Source organism: Stegodyphus dumicola, chromosome 4, assembly GCF_044657685.1.
Source record: "Stegodyphus dumicola isolate Sdum_Otavi_A_Nest chromosome 4, ASM4465768v1".
In the NCBI taxonomy this organism is placed as follows: domain Eukaryota; kingdom Metazoa; phylum Arthropoda; class Arachnida; order Araneae; family Eresidae; genus Stegodyphus; species Stegodyphus dumicola.
This window is the reverse complement of record NC_140771.1, coordinates 92,973,448-92,998,205: the sequence shown is the minus strand read 5'-3', so window position 1 is coordinate 92,998,205 and position 24,758 is coordinate 92,973,448. Positions and strand designations below refer to the sequence as shown.

Sequence of the window (24,758 nt, the reverse complement as noted above, 5' to 3'; positions counted from 1 at the left end):
TCTCTGACTCGTAATGGTGGCAACAGGTCTCATCACCTGTGACGATCCGCTCCATGAAAGCGGGGTCTTCCTGATACCGAAACAGATGTTGCAGTGCTAATCCCATACGCAATTCCTTTTGCTGTTTGGTGAGCTGCTTCAGAACCCAAGCGGCACACACTTTCCGATATCGCATCCTGTCGTGAACAATTGTCCACACGGTTCCACAGCTGACATCCATTTTCACCGCCAACATTCGCAATGTGACACGCCGATCACTTCTCACTAGGTCGTCCACCTTGTCGATGAGATCACTCGTGATGACAATGTTTGCCTGGTCTGGTCTCGTGTCCTCATACGGACTGCCACATCATTTGGACGCCGCTTTTGATAAGAGCCTCTGCTCTCTCCTGTGCATGCTCTGATCCTAGTGAGAGACTCCAATCGCATCCCAAGATGTCTCGCTACGTTCTCCCATGGCGGAATATGCAAATATTTAACTGTTACATTTTTACGTCGTTTCGTACTTTTTCATTTGATCACTTTTTGTATAATTCTGATATATAATAGAAAAATACACAGAAATAAATATATAATAATTTGAAGGCATAAACATTCGAAACTAGTCTTCCAAATTTACAAATATTATGAGAATTCTTGTTGCTTTAAACCTCTAATAATATTTAGAGATAAGTTAATATCTTTTAGAAATTAAATTAGTTTATGTTGCATAAAACAACTCTAATTTGTAGCATATCTATTTTTCAACAGAAGCAGTGCCTGCTGCAGTATACTATGATTTACCTCGACTGCTGCAGACTGATGTTGATATTGACACTACACGACCTTCAGATATAGTCCAAGTAGGTCGCAGAACAGCTGCTCTATCTTCATTTGGAGAGTTGTCTAAAAAAAGATATAGGAATGTACGGCATGGAAGGTAAATGTTACAAAATTAAGAAATACTGCTAATCATATTTAATGTGTAAAAAGTATGGAAATATGGGCACTTCTGTTGATGGCAGCTTACGATTAATGCTTCTATTAGCTGTTCTTTATGGTATCTTATTATTTTTTCTAATTACCATGCTAAACATATTACACTTAAAAGTTTTAAATGAATTACTATTTAAACACTTAATTTTGTTTACTATTATTATGATAACACAAAGTTATTTGAGTATCATTGATACTGTTTTTGAGGATATAATATATAGGTAGAAATAAAAATCTTCTCATGCTTAGTTATAAAACGTGTGTCAATAACAAATCAATTGAATGAAAATTTAGTACTATATTTTTAATGAACTTTTAACCCTTTGTTGCATCATGTCCACTCTAGTAGACAAAAGTTTAAATTTGTTTATTCTTCTGTAAATGCCTTAGCAGATTCCATTCCTGTGTTTATTCATTCTACATTATTAGAACTTTCAACTGTCAATCATATATGGCTGTATAGCATCACTTAGTAAAGCATTGTTATTAGGAAAATGGCTGCTACTTCTGTTTCCAAGTTAGTACAATTTCTCATAGTAAACATTATATAATATTGCTCACACTTTCTTATACTGCCATTTTTTATTCATAATTAGTAATTTTAGATATTTTATTTTAAATGTCAGTTTGAGAAAAATGTGAAGTGGGTAGATAAAGATCTACTGAAAAGAGTGAATTGAAACCCAAATGTACTGCTTATCAAGCCCAAAGACCACTGGAAATGTTTATGTTTGGCAAGGAATTTCTAGAACATTTCACATTTGAATCCTTTAGGTAGAGGTTACAAAATTGTAGCAAAATAAATTCAATCACAATTTGAATATTTTATTATTATTATTATTATTACTAAGGTTATTTTAAGTAGAAAAAATACAAACATTTTAGTTTTACTTCTCTAGATTCTTTGTATGCAACAAAGGGTTAATGTTCTGACTGACAAGATCAAGTTTCTTTCTTCCTTACATTAGTTCCACCTCCCACAAGTTCACTGAATAGAAAATTATTTACCAATTGCATACACGATGTGACTTGTTTTTCAAACTTAATTTGAATTTTCTGCCCCCTTTTTTTTTTTTTTTTTTTTTTTTCGAAATTCTAGTCAATAGAAATCGGGCTGCCATCTTCTAAATAAACATTGGTTTGAAGAGTCCATTTTTTAAGATGCCAAACTTAAGTTTTTCCCGTGATAAGAATACTGTGAAGAATTAAAACACAGCATACTGTTTATTATAACACAACAAGCAAGCAACTTTACACTGCATACATAAGCTTTCTGAATTTAATTTCTATTGTTTAATGTATAAAGAGGAAACTTCTGTAAGTTTTCAGTTCGTAAGTTATGAACGTAAATAACATCAACTTTTTGTACAGTAATGCATTTAATTTGAGGAAGATGCCCGAATTCCTTTTACATAAATCTTTGGATATACTAATTCTGTGTAATTCAGTATGAGATGCTGAATCATATCTATGTACAGTGTGTGATGTATTTTTCAATTCTTTGTACACAACAAGGAATTATAGATTTTAAATATGTGTAATTTCTATTCCAAAGTGAAAATAAATGTTAAAAAAATTTTGATGTTAGCTAATGGGTGTGAACTTAATTCAGTTATACTACAAATATTCCAGGTAGGATTTATTTGTATGTTACAAGAAGCCAAACTATAACAGAGGAAATCACAATAATAAGACACTAAAAATGCAAAAATTGGAATGTCTAAAATGATTGTCAAAAAGCTGATAATTCTCAATAAATCTATGCAAACATAACTATTTAAAATATAAAAAAGTATACTCAGTGAAAAATGTTTTGTTTCATGAATGCAATTGAACACATTATATTTGAATATTTACAAAGCTTACATATAAATTCTACATGAAAAAAGTAACACATACACAATAATTATACATCATTAAGATATTAAAACAACTGGAACTGAGTATGAGAAATGAGATAAAAATGTAATACAAATAATAATAATTTTAAATCATTACCAATGTTAGTGTCTTAGCAATTATCTGGTATATATGAGTCTCCTATAACCTGTAAACTTATATTTTTTCACTTTAGCACTAGATTTAAAGGATTTGTCATTTTGACAAATTTCAGACGTCATGAGCAAAATTAGAAAAACCATCATTTTCATAGTATTTTTTAATTTATGCTGACAATTATCAACCAAATTTAAATGAATATGTACCCAAATTTATTTCCCTTTCAACCCTTTAATTTTAGAGTTTTGTAAGATGTCTACCTACCTATCTTTAGGAATATGTGTATAAATGACAGGTAAGCTAGTTTCATAGTTAATCCTAATAAACCCATTTTTTAATGAAATTATTTTACTGGTGACAAATGTAAAAGTAATTGGAACATAGATACTAAATTAAAACCGTAATTCAACAGAAATATCTTTTGATAACTTCGAACTGAATACCAATACAGTATGGTTCACCAGAGCAAGGGCTATGACATGCGTGATTATTTGTCAATCACATGTGCCTAAAGCAAAAATACAAAGAAATACTAAGAAATGATTTGCAGTCACTGGGTTCCAATCAATGTGTCAAGACGTTTTAGAAAAGTTTTAGTTAGTGCGAGTACACAATCGAGAAGAAAGTACTATGCTATTATTAGCAATATCATTATAGGAAAGCACTAGTTTTACTTTTTCTTAAGAAATATCCTTATTTAGTCACCATGAGTAATTCAGGAAAAGATACTGAATTTTTAGAGAGAATAATTAGTATCAGCTTTGGCACAAGATTGTTCTGGTAAGTCTATGAATGGTAAAACTACTGTTAATGTTTTTTACATCAATAAAAAAAAATACAAATTCGTTGCACTGGTGGATTTTTGGAAGTTCTAGTACAATCTTAAGTGTTTTTTAATTTAATTAATAATGTTTTAAGAAAATATGTGGTTTCCTATACCCATTAATTTGATGGATTCTATAAATGTAGATATAAAAAAAAGTCTGTAAACCTAGTGTTAAGCAATAAAAAACAGTCAAAATCTTAAATTACTTTGTAAACTGTATAAAATACAAAATAACTACTGAATGAACTAATAAATGTCACAGGAAATTAAGAGATCTGTTTTGCTAATTTAAAATGCACAATTAGGAAGAAAGAAATTTCAGAAAATAGTTTTTCCCTAAGCTGAAATGTCTGATAAAGGAATTTTTTTCAGTAACAGAAGTTTTGCAGTAATTACTATTTTCTCCTCCCACTTAATTTTCCACATCAAATCTTGACATCTAACACACAATACCATAGTTGAGATAAAATAACATGCCAAAGAAGTATTAATTTAGAAGTAAAACAACAAAAATCAGCGCTATATTTGTAAATTTTTACATCTGTGAAAATTTGCAACTATAAGGCTGATTTTTTTTGTTTGATTTCTAAATTAACACAATACCATAGCTGCCAACATTGAAATCTGAAAAACCAGGAGATTTTTGTGACAAAACTGTTCATGCTGTGTAGGGACGCCATTTGAAAGGAACTCCAAACTGACTTTATTTCACATTATGATGCAAGGTTCAGGTTATTTAACTTTTTGCAGTTCAGTTTTAATGAAAAATATATTAATATTTAACCGGATATTCAAAATTTTAATTAATTGTTCCAATGCTAATTTCACTTTATAATTTTTTTACACTTTTGTACTGAGAAAATCCCATATGTAGGCATGGAAAAGTTTATTTATGGAAGTACTTTTAAAATGAAATGATGATGAAAATAAAATTAATAATCAATGTACATAGTATCTTTTGGGGGGACTTAGTAATGTATCATATTTTGAAGTAAATACAATCAAATGCAAATATTTACTGATAAAATATTGCTTGAATCTTCATTTAAAAATCTGCGAATGTGTACAGCAGATGAAGACAACTCAGATCAAATGATATTTAATAAAATCAATAAAATGTAATAAGAAAAATTATTCTGAAAATCAGTAGAGATGGGGAAATGGAATTTGTATAATTTAAGTTTGATTAATTGCTGGATTTTCATTAACAGATGTTAAAAATCAAAAACCAGAAATTGTGATGAAAAAATTAGAATCTCAAGTGAACAGGGAGAGTTGGCAGCTGCACAATACACATTGCTGCTGTTTCTGCTCTCTACTTGCTTACATTCATACAAATGAAATGAAATGCGATGGAAGATATAATATGTATCTCATATATACCAGTTCTGTTATACAATAGCCTAGAACATCATTCCTACATTTATATTGGAAGCCATATATTAAAAGAACTATATTTTAAAATATGTGCTGAAAGAAAATTATCATGCTAATTAAAAACTGAAAAAAGAAATAGGAAATGTATTAAAATAGTGCCACTATATTTTAATGTGTATTTTAAAATTAAAGGGAGAAAAGTTGATAAACAAGATGCTCATATATTTGGCACAAATATTTTTTTTTCTACCTTTTTCAGAAATGCAAACATCAGATGTGTATTCAGAACAGATTTACATCAATATATATCATGAATTTATACGACAAACACTTCACTTTATGCTGTATATTTATTGTGCACAGGAGTTTTCTATATATTTGAATCATAACAACACTAAGGAAATCCCAGCCTTAATAAATGCATTTCACAGCAAATGGGCAGCAGTACAGAAGTTGATCATTTACTGACAGAACATTATATGTGCATTTATACACAAATTTATATATATATACATATACATTTACAATGATAAAGCATCCAAAAAAATATTTCACTCTGTTAGAGTGCATTACAACACTTGAGCTTAGCTGCAAGTAAGCTCTGAAAATTGAATAAAATATTAAAAATATAAAATCTTCATCTGAAACATATTTCTCAATTTTAATAAACAGTTTTACGATTTACATTAATGAAAAATGATTTTAAAGAAAAGCTAGTTTTAGAAATATTACCGCGAATTGATTTCAGATTGATATGAAAGAGCGATCTAAGTCAACATGACATATTCTTGTGGCACAAGGATTATCAGAAGCTTTGAAAGAAGAAAATCAATCTTACTCACATTTTATAATTTTTTAAATGAAGGAAAATTTATATGGCATCTATGTATTTTGTTTTGCTAGCAAATGAGTATTATTAAACAGATTCGTGACCTTGTATAACAAATATCCCAATTCCTCAGTTTTAAAGTAATCCTTTTCTCTGCAGTCACTGCCAGACTAGTGTAATCAAATGAACATTATGAGAACAAGAAAGATGAAATCACTGCCTTAAAAAAATCACAAATTATAGGCATTACAGCTAACTGGACAGAAAGTATATATGGAAGGATAAAAAGGAGAAATTAAATTCAATATAATTTTAATGAAAGATAATAAAAAATCACATTTTAAAATAAGAAATAAAAAGGGGCAAGAGATATTATTTTAAAACAAAAATCTTGCGAGGTATCATACAATTCAAACTATCATGATAGTATAAGACAGATAAAAGCTTCCCATTAAACTTTGTGATTTAGTTCTGGAAATACAAAATAACATACTGGAATTACACAGCAAATGAGTCTTATGCCCATTAATACTATATCACACTTTTTTTGTTTGAGTTGTAAAGATTTTTTCACTGCTAAAGGTAAATGCCTAGAACTTGTGTAAAAATTATCAGCTAGTGCTTTTAGTTGCAAACATTGATAGTCTAAAGGCAATATGGCAAAAACTATGGGATAATTTCTAGGAAATACAATTCAAACTGACTTCCCTTTCTCTTATAACACCCAGTTTTTTAGAACAGTAATATTTAATGTTCATCAACAGCATACAACTTGAATGGATAAAATTTCAAACAATTCAAGAAATCTTTGTTACCTCAATCGTTATGAGGAAAGCCAACAGCAAGAAATTTATCTTAAGCTCTTATTTCTTTAGTACTACCATTTTATTCAACTATAGTTTATATATCTTTCAAAATGCTGATATTAATTACCTTTATTTAATTAACTATAAACCTTGGACATTTTTTTTCCATCTTGCTATTAAATTTCAAGTGAAATTAACGCAATTTAATAATTAAAAATACTATGCCACTGCCAGGAATAAATGCTGCAGATATTATAAAGTCTTACTATCTACAATGTGGTGAAATAAAAAATTATTTCTTGCAGGAATCTTAAAATATCCTGCTCAAAATCTTTTACAAATCTTGTCACACTGAAAAAACAATCCAAAATACTACATAGGTAAAATTTGCAAGTACTTGTAAACAAGATGGCATGCACTGTATTAAATAGAAAAAAGTTAACGAAAACCTTGCCTCACCAGTAGCCATTTGGTTAAGACTGTTAAAGACTGAGAGTTTTGACCTGGGTTCAATCCCAGGCAGATGGACTGGCTAAAAGGTTAATATTTGTGGTCTCTTCCATATGTAACACGAATATGAGCCAGTTTCCCTTACAGCATCTTCTGCAAAGGCATCCAGTCCCTTAAACAAATAGCCCTCACCATGTGCTTTGCCACATTCAATAACCTAACCTCAGATTTGTTAATTGTAAGATACAGACAACATTTCTTAACTGAAATTTTAAACAACAAATTCATTAGTTAAAAAAATAGAGAGACAAAAAAGAAAATTGCTATGGCTCAAGCAATGTGCACTATATGCTCCCTCATAGTAGAAATTCAATTTCACTTTTTTTTCTAATAATGTACCAAGTAAAAAAATGTAAAAATTTCAGACTCAATTCACATTTCACTACATGAAAAAAAAGTTTCATAAACAGCCATATTTTTTTACTGTGATAATGCAACATTAATTTAGAATAGGTTATGAATTACTATACCAAATAATAGTGCAATACAATTGACTTTCCACTGTACTTCCTACCCTCCAAAATTAATGTTATTATTTATTAACACATATTTAATCATAGCAGCTTAAAAAAAATAAAAATGAAAAAAAAAAAAAAAAAAAAAAAAAAAAAAACTCTGGGAACAATACATACTAACATGCAGTATCTTTTAAGCCAGAGACAATCAAATGCTATGCATGTGAAGACCAATTTAAGATGAGTGCTGGCACTTTAAGTCAAGTACTATATTTTATTGAATATCTTTAAATACTTTCTGTACTTTCTGGAATAATAATTTATTTCAAATTTACTTCCACCCATGTGGGAAAGTGGTCGAAATGTGATGCTGACTGCTTTGGTTCAAATCCCAGAAAAGGCATGGATGCTCATAAAATGTATGTCTGTGTAGCCTGAGGACACTCTAAATATGTGGGGAGCCAAAAGTTCTCTCGAGAGATTGATGATCGGAGAAGAGGAGTGGGAAAGCCTGAGCACTGTTCTTCAAAATTAAGGGTAGAACTGAGCACTCACTGGAGGTGAGTCGGACTGTCACCTGTATGGTGCTCACCACTCTAGCCAACTATAGATGCAATGTTGTACTCCTTGCCATGATAATAATTCATGGGCTTGCTCTGATTATATCAGACAAGAGAGATACATAACAACAAAATGTCAATTTTCGGCCACATAACATCAGATATGTGCACATGCATTGTGCAGCATCAGAAAAAAACATATCAAAGTGCACCTGCATATCATTAAGTCCATGGTCAATAATAATAACTTCTACAAAGTCCGTAATCCAGATTTGTCGGGACTTTGGCGATTCCGGATTAAGGGTTTTTCCGGATTACAGATCATCAATTTAAATCTGGTAAGATGGCATACAGAAATTATACAATTAAAAATATGGAACCGTAATTTACGAAATAAAGAGCAATTATGATCTAAAGGATATCAAAATTTACAAAAAAAAAAAAAAAAAAAAAAAAAAAAAAAAAAAAAAAAACAACTTAATATTTGTTTACTTTATTAAACATTTCTTTCAATGTAAGTTGTTTAATTTGCTTCGTTTTTTGTGCTAAACGTGCATGAGTAGCATTAAACGCGCATGCGTAAAGCATACAAAAAAAAGTTTGTGGCTTTGAGGTTCGGATTACAGATTATTTCGGATAATGGACATCCAGATTACAGACTTTGTACTGTATAATCTTTTCAGAGGCCAAAGAAAAGGACCTCATAAGTAGTATGCGGCTGCAGGCCAGCAAGTTGGCCACCACATTAAAATTTAGTGAGGAAATGGTTTGTGTTTCATCATCTTCATTTACAGACTTTTATGTCTAACATTACTTTTCAAAAGTACACATATTTAAAACTGTTTGCTACAAGGAGATCACAGTATGATTTTGTGAATGAAAATCACATTGTCACTTTAACTACTCACTCAATACTGCAGACACAAACATTAGACTATAATGGGTTTCAGTATTGCTTTACTAGTCATAAATTTTATAATACTTTTAAATAAAACACAACTGAATCAACAGTAATCAATTATATTTTTTGATAATGTCTTGTTATTATTATTAATGTTATAAAAATGGGGGAAGTACTGTTTATATTTTAACATATCATTTCCGAAAATCTGTTTAAAATGAAGTATACGAATATAATTTTACAGAGTTCATTTAAGTAAATTTGCTTTTAACGTTATAACCATATAAAGTCAAATTAAGCAAGTTTGAAAGATGGGAACAGTATATGAATACTAAAATCCCATAGTCAGCAATAACATCACATATGTATTTACAGAGAAATTTGTGCTGGAAGTGAAAAAAAGAATTTATATGCAAAACAATAAAACACATAGCTGCCAAAAACACAATTATTTTGAAGTTTATACCATTTAAAAAGTCTACTTCACTTCATATATTATTCCACAGTTCCATCCATATTTTTCAAATACAGGAAGAAAAAAACCACTTGTTTAAAAATGTGAGAATGAAATGTGAAAAATCAGAGATAGTGCTATTCAAATATTAGGGGGGGGGGAACCTTTCATTTTGACTTAAAAGAAAAAAATTACCTCAGATACCTGGTATATTAAAAAATCAGATCACAGTAAAATAATGTACATAGTATGCAATCTATATGGTATTCTGTAGCATAAACTATACTATTACTGAGTTATTTAAAAACAGACATTTAAAAAATGAAAAACAGTATAAGCATTTCATATAAATAAAATCATTAACATTTTGAAAAAGCAATGAAATAATAATTACACAGCATGCACAATACAGATTTGTTTGATTATTTAAAATGCAAACATTTAAAATATGAAAAAGGAGTATAAATATTTCATTAAAACATTAATATACTAAAAAGGAACATAACAATACTGTTTGAAAAAAATAATGGGTTTTAGCCTGGTTTTGAAATAATAGAAAAATAAATCATAAAATATACATTATGGAGGCCTTTGTTAAGCACCTGATTATTATCTCAGATGTAAATATTATAAGTACTTTAAGAAATAAAGCACAGAAAATAAAAGCCAAAAGATTATTTACTTAAAAAAATATGAAAAAACTGAGAAGGCTAAATAAAATATAACTTTTGAAAATTTTAAGCATTTATGATTCTCCTTTTGTATAGGAGTAACATATATAAATAACATAGTAGTATAATCAATGAAATCCTCACCAGTTTAAATAGATATATTCATTTCCATTTGTAGATGCAACTAACAGACATTCTAGAACAATTACTAGTTATATATTTCTTCATACTAGAAAAATACAAAGTTTAACATCTAACAAGTATGTAAAATTGCGGTATCACATAGGTACTCATACATAAGTATCAGGCGTCAAAAATTTAGGTATAAAGAGTAGAAATGCAAAACTGCCATAAGAGACACCTAGAAGAAATACACATGAAATGTTCCAGACATGCATTCCAAACATTAATGTGATAACCAGAAATACATTTTTGCAGAAATCACAATTATAGATAATCAAATGTCTATCTAATCAGCAATGAAATATACCAATCAGTCATCTGTTCATCAAAAATGGGGTTAATGAGTACTAGCTGTTAAAATATAGTATTTTTAATTTATTGTAAAAACAATTCATAAAAACTACTTACATATAATGTACACCATTTTAGAAGTTAATTCAAAATTAAAATTTAAAAAAATGCAATCTACAAATATGCTATATAAATTAAGAGCAGAAGAATATAAAATTATTTACTTCAGAATCATAATGAATTAAGTTATATGAATATGAACAGGCATTCACTAATATCTTGATACTGCAAATGAGATAAAAAAATGCTAAATTGCACGTATATTCAATTTTAACAGTTTTCTGGGAGAGGAGGAAGGATTATCAGGGAGGATTATTTTTGTACAAAGCCCATTTACAGACATAACATGAGAGGATTCACAAGGCAACAAACTCATTTTTTGTTATCCTTATATGCATGTTCAAATCATACTTTGAAACAGAAAAAAAAAAAAAAAAAAAAAAAAAGGTGAGAATGAAGAAACTGAACAAATATAAATAAAAGCATGCAAATAAACTTTGTAAGGCTGAGACCAATGCAAACTTCCCGCAAACCCAATACTTGGGGTAAATTTTAATAAGTTTGTATGAAAAAAAACCTTACAATTTAAAATGAAAGCAATTTTCATTAGATTTGACATTTTACAGGCAATATATATGCACACACAAAGTATTCGAGAAACTAGATGACCAAAGATTCATCAATCAATGATTATCATACCAGTTTCCATTCTGCATATATATTATAATTCATTAATCTTCCAGACAGATTTGAATTAGCTATCAAGCTACACCAAAAAAAAAAAAAAAAAAAATCTTACAGCTCCATCATCTTTCCGAAACCAAAACTTAAGCTATTTAGAATTACATTTACAGTAGAAATTTTCAATGTATAATTTAAGGGGGTGTGAAGAAGATGAATTTAATAAAAGTTTTTCAATTATTTCAAATGTATTTTTAGAAGAGAATCTAAAATGCAATGTTGAACGTATTTGTAATTCAAGTACTACTTTTAAGAAACATTTCTTAAAGTAATCTGAAGCAAATTAAAAAGGAATGGTTTCTTTTCTTTTCTTTTTTTTTTTTTTTTACGAATATCAATAACTTGAAGATACAGCAACACATTTTTCTCCTGTAATAAATTCCAATTTAAAATATTTTATTTCTTACAAGAAAATGTCTCTTCCAGTTTAAATAAACATAAAAACTTTAAATGATTGTGTCATGCTGAAATTACAGTTTCCTGAAAACTTCCTTTTTCATATTTTCATTTCAGTACACATGTGCCTTTTTATACCATTCTGCAACTAATAATTTATCACTAACAAGATTTTTAAAATCTGTCTACTTGGAAAATAGCATACAATTACCTTTCAACAAAATGTATAAAAAATATTATAGATATATAAAATATAGCAGCCAACCTTAAAATTTAAAAGACTGGGAGAATTTGACACTGAGCAGCAATACCATTTAAAAGGAACTTCAAACTGATTTAAACTCACTTTATACTGCATTATTCAGGTTACTGAACTATTTGTAATTCAGTTCTGATGTAAAATATATTAGCACTTAACTGGATATTCTATATTATATGTTCTTTGTTCAATTTCACTTTTAAATTTTCTTACTCTTTTCTAACTGTTTAGTTAAATTGTTTAAACTTAGTAATGTACATATATTGCAGTAAGCAAAATTGAATACAAATATTAACTGATTAAACATTACTTGAATCTTCATATAAAAGTCTATAAATGTCTACGTAGATTGAGACAAATGAAATTTAATACAACCAAAATCAATAAAATGTAATAAGAGAATAATACAATTCCAATGATTAAAATTTAATAAGAAAAATTATTCTGAAAATCATTAGAGGTGGCAGAATGGAATGTGCCTAATTTAAGATTCTTTAATTCAATAAATTTCATTCATTGCTAGGCAACATTTTCCTCAATAAAGGCTAAAAATTAAAATCCGAGAAACTAGGTGATGTGATGAAAAAACAGGAGTCTCCAGGTAAAACCAGAAGAGCTGGAAGCTAGGCATACATGTTTGAGCATCAACAATTCAAAATATCTGTTTTTCATCATGAGATGTACAAAATGGGCTTTATCTGATTAGTGATAATTTTACTACGACAAGACAAAAATGCAAGACCTCAGAGCTCTGTAAAAATTACCTCAAAAAAAAAAAAAAAAAAAAAAGCAGCTAAAGTATATTACATACTACAATTACATCCATCCACTGAACATAGTGAGATCAGTGTGCCAGAGAACCCTTGTGGGATTTTAGACATCAACAGTTTGAAAAACAAAGCAGGAAGAAATGTACATTCAGTTGTGGAAGAAAATTACAATAAATCTTTAGCAAAATTTAATCTCCTGGATATAAGACAATGGAAGCTGTGGTCGAAACATAACTAATTTCATTCAAAACACTTAAAACACTTATTTATTTGTGTTTATGCTTATTTTTCCCGTTTTGCAGAAAATGATTTTTTTATCCTTTCTAGTTCAACATAAATATTATTACTGGTATTTAAACTAAATATATTTCCACAAATGTTGGTATATGTCATAATTTTTACATAACCATAAGAAATTGGTGGTGGTAGGGATTTTGTTGTAATAATTTTTTCATAGAACTACATGTAAATCATAAAATATATAATAGCAAAAATTAGCTAAAAAAATTTCTGGTGTACATTTTATGCATATTCATACTTTAAAATCACTAAACATTATTTTACTTTCATTTAAATTAAATGCTGAGTTTTGATTTTTATTAAAGAAACCACACGAAAAAGTCAAATTACATGTAATTAATCAATGAAGAAAAAATGTGTTATAAATTTAACCTAATATTGCAATAAAATTATATTTAAATTTTAAATACCAACCCCAAAAAAGATTTATTTATTTTAAGCTATAAAGATAAAATTAAAAGCAATAAGAAAAATTGTTAAAAAAAATCTTAAAACACTTCAGTGACTAGAGTTAATGAAAAATATGTGCACTGACTGATAAGAAAGTAACAGGAAAAAAAAAAAAAAAAATTCTTTTCGAAACTATTACTATACACCATTTCGTATAATTGGAGGGGGCGATTTTACGTAATAACATAAAAGACACTAACATAACACATAACTGACTGGAAACCATATGAAACAAAACAGCAACAAATGCAGAAAAACAAATGACAAAATGAAAAATGTATGTTCCACCACGATGTAAACTGCAAATGAATTTGAAAATACAGCATTTGCATATACACGACATCTTCAACAACAATTACATTTACAAAAGATATGACTAAGAAGACAAAAGAATTCCACTTCTTCTTTGGTGCCAGGAAAAAAGTGTTTTCAGAAAGTCCTCTTTAACCATCTGGAGATACTTTTGTAGGAGTAGAAGGATCTAGACCCATCGTCTGACAAACCCAACCAGCAAAATCAACATCTTCAGCTTCAGATCGCTTCACAAATGCATGTGTCTATAAAGGTTACAAGAAAAGTAATGTGAATTTAAAAAAATAAGCAGAATTAATTTTAACTTTGCATATAATACTCATAAACATTTAAGATTTTTGAATATATTAGAAAAATTAGCGTGATCAGAATTGACAATTAGGAACTTATAACAATCGTTCATCTGCATTCCGCATTCATTTCAGCAACCTTCAGCTTTAAAACAACAAAATTAGGAATTTTATTTTGCAAACATTTCTATGACAATGGTGAATTCTGAAAATTACAAAGAGTGGAGATGGAAGTATTAAACATTCAGTTTTTTCCTACTAATCTAAATTACTGAAGATAAATACATTCTTGTTTATTGTTAACTCATCTCTTACATTTCATGACACCACTATAATAAATTTTATTAAATTTTCAGATTAAAACTTAAAATAAAGTGAATTAAGATTAAATATCAAAATTAAATGTACATAAAAGAATTCTGAAAAAACGGATTTAGAAAAGCTAAAGAAGAAGCAAGGGAACTGATTAGACCTTTAATACATTTACAGAATACAGTTCATACTTTAATAAAGTTTATATACTCTTTCGGGAAGGAAAAAAAAATAAATAAAAATCGAAGTACCAAGAAGGACTTCAGCAATCGTGACGAAATTTGGTATGCAAAAACATCTTGATTGAACACTCAAATGATCAAAGTTTCAAGGCAAATGAACAGGAATTGCAATCATAGCGTGCATTTCTAGTGCGTAATTCGCAAAGTATAAAATCTACTGGTTTTACAGAGGCAGAAAATTTATCTTTTTTGCCATTGTAATTTCGTAAAGAAGCAACTAGATGAAATTACAATGATATAAAAGACCTTACAGACAACTAAACGACTTCAAACGTGGCCGCATTGTAGGGTTGCATGAAGCTGGGTGGTTATACCGAGCAAAAGTCCGCTGCCTGCAGCGTACAGACAGTGCTGTACAAAGATGTTAGCAGTAATGGTTGCTACAAGGAAATTGCTGAAGAAAAGGCTCTGGAAGGTCAAGGATCACAAACGCGATGCAAGACAGGATGATTGTTTGCCACGCTCGAACCGCTCCAACGGTATCATTGTCGACTATTCAACGCACTACAGCCACATCTATACCTCCTGTGGTACCGTCCACCATCTCACGGCGCTTGTCTGAGGCGGGGTTACGCCCACATAGGCCTTTAAGATGATTTACTTTGACCCCACAACATCGGCAGAGTAATCTGGAATGGTGTCGCAGCCAATCATCATCATCATCATGGCTGCAATCAGACTGGCAACACAGAGTGTTCAGTGATGAAACCCGCTTCACTCTTGAAGCAGATGACCACCGTGTTTGTATCTGGAGAGGACAGGACCAGCGGTCACAATCAACCTTTGTTTTACAAAGTCATACAGCCATAACCCATGGTGTGATGTTGTGGGGCGCTACTTCTTATGACAGCAGGTCATCTTTAGTCATTCTCCATACATCTTTAACAGCTCAACGATATGTTGATACCATCCTGCAGCCGATTGCATTACCCTTCATGGCACGTTATCCTGGTGCCATTTTCCAACATAATGCCAGGCCACATACCGCTTGCATATCTCTGGACTGTCTTCATGTGATTGATACTCTTCCTTGGCCAGCAAGGTCACCAGACCTTTCACCAACCACGCATGTCTGGGGCACAGTAGGCCGCCAGATTCCGGCACCTCAAAATATCACAGATCTGGAGCGACAACTGATGAATGCCTGGCAGAATGTGTCGCAGGATGACATTAGGAACCTCTACCACTCCTTGCCTTGACGAATTCACGCATGCATTGCCATCAGGGGCGGTTCAACCAACTACTAATTTGAACACTCAATGGATGATTGTGAGCCATGAACACGTACTATGACCTTGATTTTTTAAATCATTTTATTATCTGTGTATGAGCTATACACATATTCAATTTCATTAAAAACAACCACAACTTCATAGTGCTTCGATTTTTTTGCAAAAGAGTGTATTACGAAAACAGAAAAGAACCCATTTTAGTAGGAAGAAAATCAATTATGCATAAACTTTTCAAACGCAATAATAGACTACTACTCTGTTGTCTTTGACAGAAAGATCTGAGCAGTTAAATCATTGCTCTAATCTGTTAAGTGTTATATGTGACATTTAAGAACTTGCTAATAAATACGGATGATATGAACAGCAGTTGTAAGAAGCTTGCAGATGTTCTAAATGACCCACAACAAGGCTCAGAAGATATAACTTCCTCAAATCTTGCGAATGAATTTGAAATGTTGTCTTCCATATTACCACAAACTGCCAATTGTTGTTTGACAGTACTTAAGTACATTTATGAAAAAAATTTGATGTGTACACCACATGACTTCCTTGTATTGGAATATTAAATTATACGCATTTTTTCTTGCATTTCATTTAAACTTATTGGATTGAGTTAAATCTACTTCGCCGACAGCGCATAAACCACAATAGATTAAATGCATTCTTTAAAATTCACTCTAGTATTTGTTTACCATAGCAACACTCTGGCGCTAGATTCACTTAACAGTATTAATAATTATATAACAGTTAACTTATATAATAATTATATAACGAAAACTAAGTTAACTGTTATATAATCCAATAATTATATAACAGTTAACATATATATTTTGTTCCTATTATAACTCATAATGCACAAAATTTATATCATTTAAAGAATGGAATTATCTAATCGTTGCCAAATGTTCTATTCAAATACTATAATAAAGCTAGAATGATGAATAAAAGAAATTAAGCAAACAAAACAAAAAAGAAACAGTTTTTCACAGACGATTGAGTATTTCTCAATTAATTCAGTTCTCACTTCGCGAGAAGGCAAAAATACATAAAAACTCAAAATATCTATATTAAAAATTACGAAGTAAATCTCAAACACTTATTTCCTCGAAAAAATTCCAGAAAGAATTAAGCATGATTTAATTGGCAATAATAAATGAATGCGTTATCTTTGTTATTGCAAAGCTAAGGTTCTCTAGATTGGGAACTAGTCTCCTGTTTCAAATGTAAACATCAATGACCACCATTAAAAAAGGCTTAGCGGCAATTTAACAACTTTAAAATTCCTGATATTTCTAAAAATATTGCACACAGATTTACTAAAGGCATAAAATCCTTAACTGGAAGATAAAAACAACATAATTCAATCATTTTTAAAGCAAAAAATGTACAATTTACAAACATATAAGAGTAAAGAAACTGAGATCACTGAGCCGGGTAACAGAGTGGATATATATATAAATATATTTATATACGTTTGGTGCGGCTGATTGCAACCAAAATACGAGGTGCACATCTACCTGTTATAGCAGTCCTATATAGAAAATTTCAACGTTCTGAGGCTACTTGTTTTTGAGTTATGCGAGATACGTTCCTACAGACACCACGAAAAATTCTCTTCAGAATTAATTTTAAAGCAGTTTTATAATTTTTTTGAAGGAAAAGAGTATTTTATTCTGTCCTTACATACAGATATCACGCAAAAACATCGTTAAATTGCATTCGATAGCGGTGAAAATGGATATTTTTGTTGAGATATGCTGCCTGAAACTTTTCGCAATTACAATACTTCCTTTTTACTTGTACAAGAAAGTAAAAATTTGGAATAGATTTTTCAAAATGTGTCAGTGTTAATGTGGGTTCATGACTGTCAATGCCAGCAGCCTCAGCTGAATGCAGCTTTTGAATGCTGAAAAGCTAATAAAAAATGTTAATTTTAGTTTCTGCCAGCCAATGCCAGTAACTTCAGCTGAATGCAGGATTTGAATGCTAAAAAGCTAATAAAAATTATTTATAATCTTCAATGAATGAACAATAATTAAGAGGTTTTCCTACAATGGCCATAGAAAAGCAGACTGCACATTCATTGGAATGTCTGCTGCTCGGAAAATACAAAATATGAAGATTTAAGAAATGTATTAAAAATTATCCAAAAAAGAATGAAGTCAAATAAGGAAAAAATATGTGATTTTATATAACAAATTACGAGGATAAAAGACAAATTATAAGAAAAGTGACAGAAGTTAAGTTTAAAAATAAATTAAACTAACTAGTAAGTAATGTGTTGCAAGTAAATGTGTATAACAGAGTACTATAAAACAAAAAAAGATTGGAATAAGTGTGCTGTAAAATGTAATACACTGAGGTAAGGTTTTTGATTTTAACATTTTAAAATTTTCTATGCATAAATCTGCTAAATATTTTACAATTTTGAATTAGTGACAATAGATTAAATTATGCTTTACTGAAAATAATATGGACTTAGCCTAATGTTAAAGGCCCAGTAATGGCTGAGCAGTCAAGTTGCTAAACACTGCTAGTTCAACCTGAGCAGGTCGAACTGGCAGTTCCTTATGTGCACTGAAAAATTTGCCTTCTTGTTTTTGCATAGAAAATCTAATTTTAATTGATGTTGTTCTTTACATTATTTTAACTCTATGTTTTATATCTTGCTATATTTTGCAATTTCTAATAAAAGTATTTTGAGGTTTTATGTATTTTTGCCTTGCCACGAAGTGAGAACTAAATGAATTGAATGAGAAATATATGTCTATTGAAATTCGAGGAAATAAGGTTAATTGATATGCAGGAAAAAATGTGCATAATTTAATATTTCATAAAACATACCAGTCATGTGGTGTACACATCCGATTTTTTAATATAATATTTTTGTTTAACCATAGTTGTCCTGATTTTTTTCCTTGATTTAGAAAAACCTGTGTCAGCAATTATTTCAACAAAAATGTAGAACTCTTATACATTCCCATCTCAGTTGTTGCAAAATAATGAAAATATTTTAGGTAATAATCATTTAGTACCAAATGAAATGTTCTGGCAACACAATATAAGTTTTTTCAATGCAGGTGATTTAAAGAGACCAATTTACTTACACAGACCATGCATCCACCCTTCTATTATTAGTCATAAAGCACCGACTGCTAAAATTCTCATTAAACATTAGCAACAGTTTCTTCTGCTAAGTACTAAAACACAAGCAGATGCAGTATCCAAATATTTTTCTATAAAGAACTGAAATCTTCCTGGCAAATTTCCAGAAGAATATGCCTAAAACACCCCAGCATCTGAACTACTGGGTTCTATTATTACTTAAAGTTTACTTTTAAGTCGAACAACTTTTGAAACCATTATTTGAATAATGCAGAATGCAAATATAAAAACCTTGCAGCAAACTTTGACTTTTTAAAGCCACCTAATGCTGCATTTCACAATCACTACACCAGAATACATAAGTATGAGGCAAAACTCCATGAAGTGATATCTTAAATTTTTAACTTTAAATAAATATTTTATGTTAAAGAGAAAAGCTCTACACAGAAACAAAAATTTAGTTTCCATTCTCAATGTCATAAGATAAATTAAAACTTAAAGATTATGATACATACATACAAATGTGATTAATGACTTAAAGATTATGATACATACATACAATTATGATACATACAAAAATTTAGCTTCCATTCTCAATGTCATAAGATAAATTAAAACTTAAAGATTATGATACAGATAAAGTATGATACATACAACCAAATCTTGATAGTCTATGTGGAACACACTAAGCATATATTTTATTTTTTTCGACAGATAATATTAATATACTATTTATTTTAATGATAATAGCAATAATACTTAAGAATAATTCGAAATCCAAATATGTGATATCATAATGTTGCAGATGTTTCAACTTGTCGTCAATTAAAAAAAAAAAAAAAAAAATTAGTAATTGACTTAATGAATATTCCAAAAAGCAGAATATAAAAACAAAATATATGTGTATCAAGCTTCCTTCAAAGAAAATTACATACAACAAAACCCACTTTAAGCACTTCTGCAAGCTAAATTATGTACCCAAATGGAATGTCACTGAATGTTACTTCACTGAAATATTACATGCAAAAAGAAAAAAGAGCTATTAATTTTTTTTAATTTTCAAAGGCTACACAGTTACTTAGATAAATAAATTTTATTATTACCTTACAGAACAAGATGAATTTCAATTTTCATGAATTTCAGTCCATCATTTATATTATTTGTATGTTCCCATCCTTAGTATCTTCTCATAATTAGTTCTAAATTTACCTTTCCAGATAATTTCTTCTTTTATTCCATATTAAGGTTTTATGCTTGTTCTTAATATAAATGTGTATATAAATTATTGATGAATTATTTTATTTTGCATATTTACTAAATAAATTAAATATATTAATTGTGTGAAATTCGATACTTCTTCAAAATTAAAAACCATCAAAACAACAACAAAGCTTAGAATAAAATAATACAGGAAATATAAATAAAACTGGTAACTTACAGTTAGAAACTTGAGATCTGCTCTCTCAGCTGGATTTTTCTTTAAACTGTATAAACAAAACATTACATTTATAAAAATTAATCTTCACATATGTACATAAAAATATTCATAATGCCTTTAAAGAATTATTAGTCCAAAGGGGCAATTTTGCCCTGAAGAACTATTAATTTCATTTTGGCATTTTGCATCAAAAATTTTAAAAGCCCGCATCACTTTTCAAACTGTTGCCACCGTATATTATTGCGCTGTCTTACATTAAAGAAATTCAATAATGAAGAATCTGCATAAATATATGTAAGTTTCTTGCATTGTGATAAAGCAATGGTACCTAGAGCCATCAAAATTTGAATAGTGTAATATTCCATAGAGTATGGGCATGTGGAAGACCGAATTTGAATTTGAAATTTGTTTTATTATCGATTTCATATTTTGTAACACTTCAACAAATTTTTTATTAAAAAGCTAAATGATTTCAAAGCGAACAATGGCAACACTGTATGAAAGAAAATAACATTTTTATCTGCAGCGTGCAAGACTCTGTATCGGAAATTCTAAAGATATGCTCATTTTAAGATTAATTTGCGATATTGCTGTTGAACTGAATTTTATAGTTTGAGTATGTAAAACATGATATTTAGTAAATAAAGATAACACACAAAACGTTAAAAAAACGCCCCTTTAAACATAATTTAAAATCTGAAGCCATTCAGATTTTTTTAATTGTCATTAATATTAAAATTTATGAATTTCTATATTGTTATTTATTTGACAATTCACCGTCATTGTACGATGGATTAGTTGCATCATAACTACGATATACAAAGGTTGGTAAAAAAAATGTATAATCCACTTCTACCAACAAAATTTCATTTATCTAGTGCTTATTGGATTCAATATTGGTAAGCACTAGATAAATGAAATGTTGTAGGTAAGAGCATATACTCTTTATCACCTAACCTATGCATAAATCTTATTTCCTGTTGTTGGAAGTAAGCCACGATGAATGATCAATGTGACACCCAATTACATCAACATGCAGTCATCAAATTTCTCTACAAACTTGGGAATAACCCAGCAACATCAATTCATGGTAAGTTGTTACCAGTCTATGGGAACAACATAATGAATCGAAATAATGTGTGTCAATGGCTTCAAAGATCTGGGCATAAAGATTGCAACATCCAAGACAAGCTATGATCAGGTAGACCAGGCAATTATCACAAATAATAAAAATGCATGAGTAATTGAGGAATTCATCCTAAATGGCAGATGCATTACCATAAGACAGTTCATGGAGTAAAAGCATAGCAAAAATATCTTTATTAATGTTAATCTAATGATTGGGATATAGAAAAATTTGTGCTCGTTGGTTACACAGCACTTGACAAGGGAAAGGATGCAACTTAGGAAAATGTTTGTGATGATTTTCTGAAAAGTTCCTCTGGACGTTGTCCAGAATACTTTCATGAAGTCATAACATATAAGGAAATTTAGTTGTTTCTTTCTGATTCTCAGAGTAAAAGGTAATCAAAGGAATGGGCATGCATTCATGTCATATCATATATGGAGTGACATTTTCAAAGGATCAAAGATAGTACCTACAAAATTTCATTTCTCTAGTGCTTATCATTACCAAGCTCCAGTAGACTGAATATTCCTCTTTGACTAACCTTATACATCATAAGTATTCATAAGCTGATACACTCATCAAAATTTAGTGTCAGTAAAGAAGATAATAAGCATCATTTTAAAAATTTATTGTTAAAATGAAAATATATACAAGGTTTTATTAAATAAACTGCATGGTGTTTTCAATCCCAACAAAAAAATAACAGTTTAGCAGTAAACATTTATTAGTATGCCATTTATTCATAATCTATATGTAAAAGACAAATTTTCAATGGGAGAAATAAAATTCTGAACAGAATTTAAAATAACTATGCAGTAATGCTAAGTCTGTAGAGTTTTCCCCGTGGATATGTTGTTAAAATGAAAATTTGACATTATGAACAAATTAAAATGAAAATTCAACAACTGTTAAAGGAAAATCCCCAGAACTTTGAAAAATAATTTTTATCCACTCAATTTTATTACTCAATTTTATAATCACTTATTTACATTTAATGAAATCAATCATCTACTTTGTAAGACATGCATACATATGCTCAATAATTTATATTCAATACATTTTCATAATCAAAATAATCATATTTATAGATAGTGCTATGTCTTAAATTTACCATCTGTCCACGAGATCTTTAAATTCAGGGGAAAAGACACTAGCTGGTACAGAAGGTGGAGGCTAAAAAAAAAAAGTACATATAAATTGTATTTTTTATAGTATACAGCAGAAGTTTGATAATTTGAAATTTTGATTCAGTTAAATAGAAAATTTTCCAAAAATAAGATTTATGAAAAATTAATGTTAATTTTCCTCTTTAAATAGCTATAGCTTGAAAAACTTGACATATATCTTGCTTTTCAAGTGATGCTTAAATTATTTTCTTTGCATTTTTATCTTGGTGAAACGGAATTAGATATAACTGCATGACATGGTGAAGTTACTTTCATGTCATGGAGGCCATGCTTCCAGACCTTCAGACCATGCATGGCATCCTATAATATAATGAATATTTTCCATGCCAGTGACTTTCGAGTTAGTTAGCTCAAACACAGCGCTATTTGTGGTATTTAAAAATGTACCTTTTGAATGAAAATTTGAGATACTTCTGTATTATCACATCAACTGTCTTGTCACCAAGCAGTGCAATTTAGCTCCAATTACAGATTAACATGATGTCACAACACATTCCCAACATTTTCACTTTTATTTGGTGTAACCCCAACTGATTCTCAATAGGCTATTTTTTGTTTTTATGAATAAGGATATAAACTAACTGTTATTATTATATTTTTGCCTTGAATTTTTGGAGAAAAAAGGAATTTTAGAATTGTAGAATCATATTTGTAACTACACTCTAATTCATTTACAGCTGGCTAGAAGAATTATTTGCAGATCCATTGAAAAGAATAGCTGCACATGGCCAACAAAACAGTAATAGATTAGAACAATCACCTGTGGGAAGTTTGTACTCAAAGTGTTCTAAGTAGAGCTTTCATTAAAATCAAACAGCCTAATGAAATAGTAGAAATCACCAAAAGCTTTTTTAAGAAGTTCAAAAATGAAGAGGGTTGAATACCTCCACAGCATTGGCTGTTTGGTGGACTATGGAGAAACACTGTAAGAGTTCCAGACACAAGTGTGCTCAGAATTCTGCAGGAACAACTTACATGACTTTAGCACCATCTGCTTCAATTTTCATAATTTGATAATCAAAAACTTTCATGCAAGTGCAATAAAATAATATGTAAATATCTGGAACAATGTGAAATAAGATTGTTTCCGATTTACATTTGTATTCTACAGGTATGTTTTGAAACATTTAATAACTTCATCCTTTAAAACATTAAAATAAATATTCATAAGACTACTTTAGTGTTCACATTAATAGTCTCATATATTTCTGCTGCTGAAAGTACAGGAAAATATTACAAATGCAAATGGAAACATTAATTTGCATTACCGCTTCCAAGAGGATATATACCCGCTTCCAAGACGATATCCGCCTGATTCTCCATCACAGCCATAAGATTTTATGCCATTATTAATTTATGTTATACTTTTTTTTAATATAATATGAGTTTAATGAATTTAAATTTTTATTTTAATTATATTTCAAGATTTCACATGTACCAAAATAATTTTCATTATCAATGTACAATGTAGCCAGAAAGTCCCTTTACACCTGAACTCATTGCATTAGGAAACAGTGTAACATCATATAACAGTGAAGGTTAAAATTTTAACCTCCCATCTTGATCACAGATACAGCAACAGTGCTTCTTATATAAATTTCAGTTTGACTGATGCATGACTGCCCAGAGAGGAGAATACAGTTTGTGTGTTGGCAAGTTCATTGTCTTGTCTTCCTATGACTAGTGAAGAACAATGACA

At 29.7% G+C, this 24,758-nt stretch overlaps 2 protein-coding genes across 2 annotated transcripts in view; one reads left to right on the top strand and one right to left on the bottom strand.

Annotated features, from left to right (window-relative positions):
* Positions 1-2,562, top strand: part of LOC118188342 (cartilage oligomeric matrix protein-like) — a 1,186,180-nt gene extending 1,183,618 nt beyond the window's left edge. Inside the window, exon 25 of the mRNA XM_085815229.1 lies at positions 751-2,562. Coding sequence (XP_085671355.1) covers positions 751-923 — 173 coding nt within the window. The 3' untranslated portion in view covers positions 924-2,562. The remainder of the gene's footprint in view (positions 1-750) is intronic.
* Positions 2,181-24,758, bottom strand: part of LOC118199164 (dual specificity mitogen-activated protein kinase kinase 1-like) — an 80,545-nt gene continuing 57,967 nt past the window's right edge. Inside the window, exons 9-11 of the mRNA XM_085815230.1 lie at positions 22,984-23,045; positions 20,744-20,789; positions 2,181-14,369 (exon numbers count right to left, since the gene is read on the bottom strand). Of these exons, the coding sequence (XP_085671356.1) occupies positions 14,256-14,369; positions 20,744-20,789; positions 22,984-23,045 (222 nt within the window). The 3' untranslated portion in view covers positions 2,181-14,255. The remainder of the gene's footprint in view (positions 14,370-20,743; positions 20,790-22,983; positions 23,046-24,758) is intronic.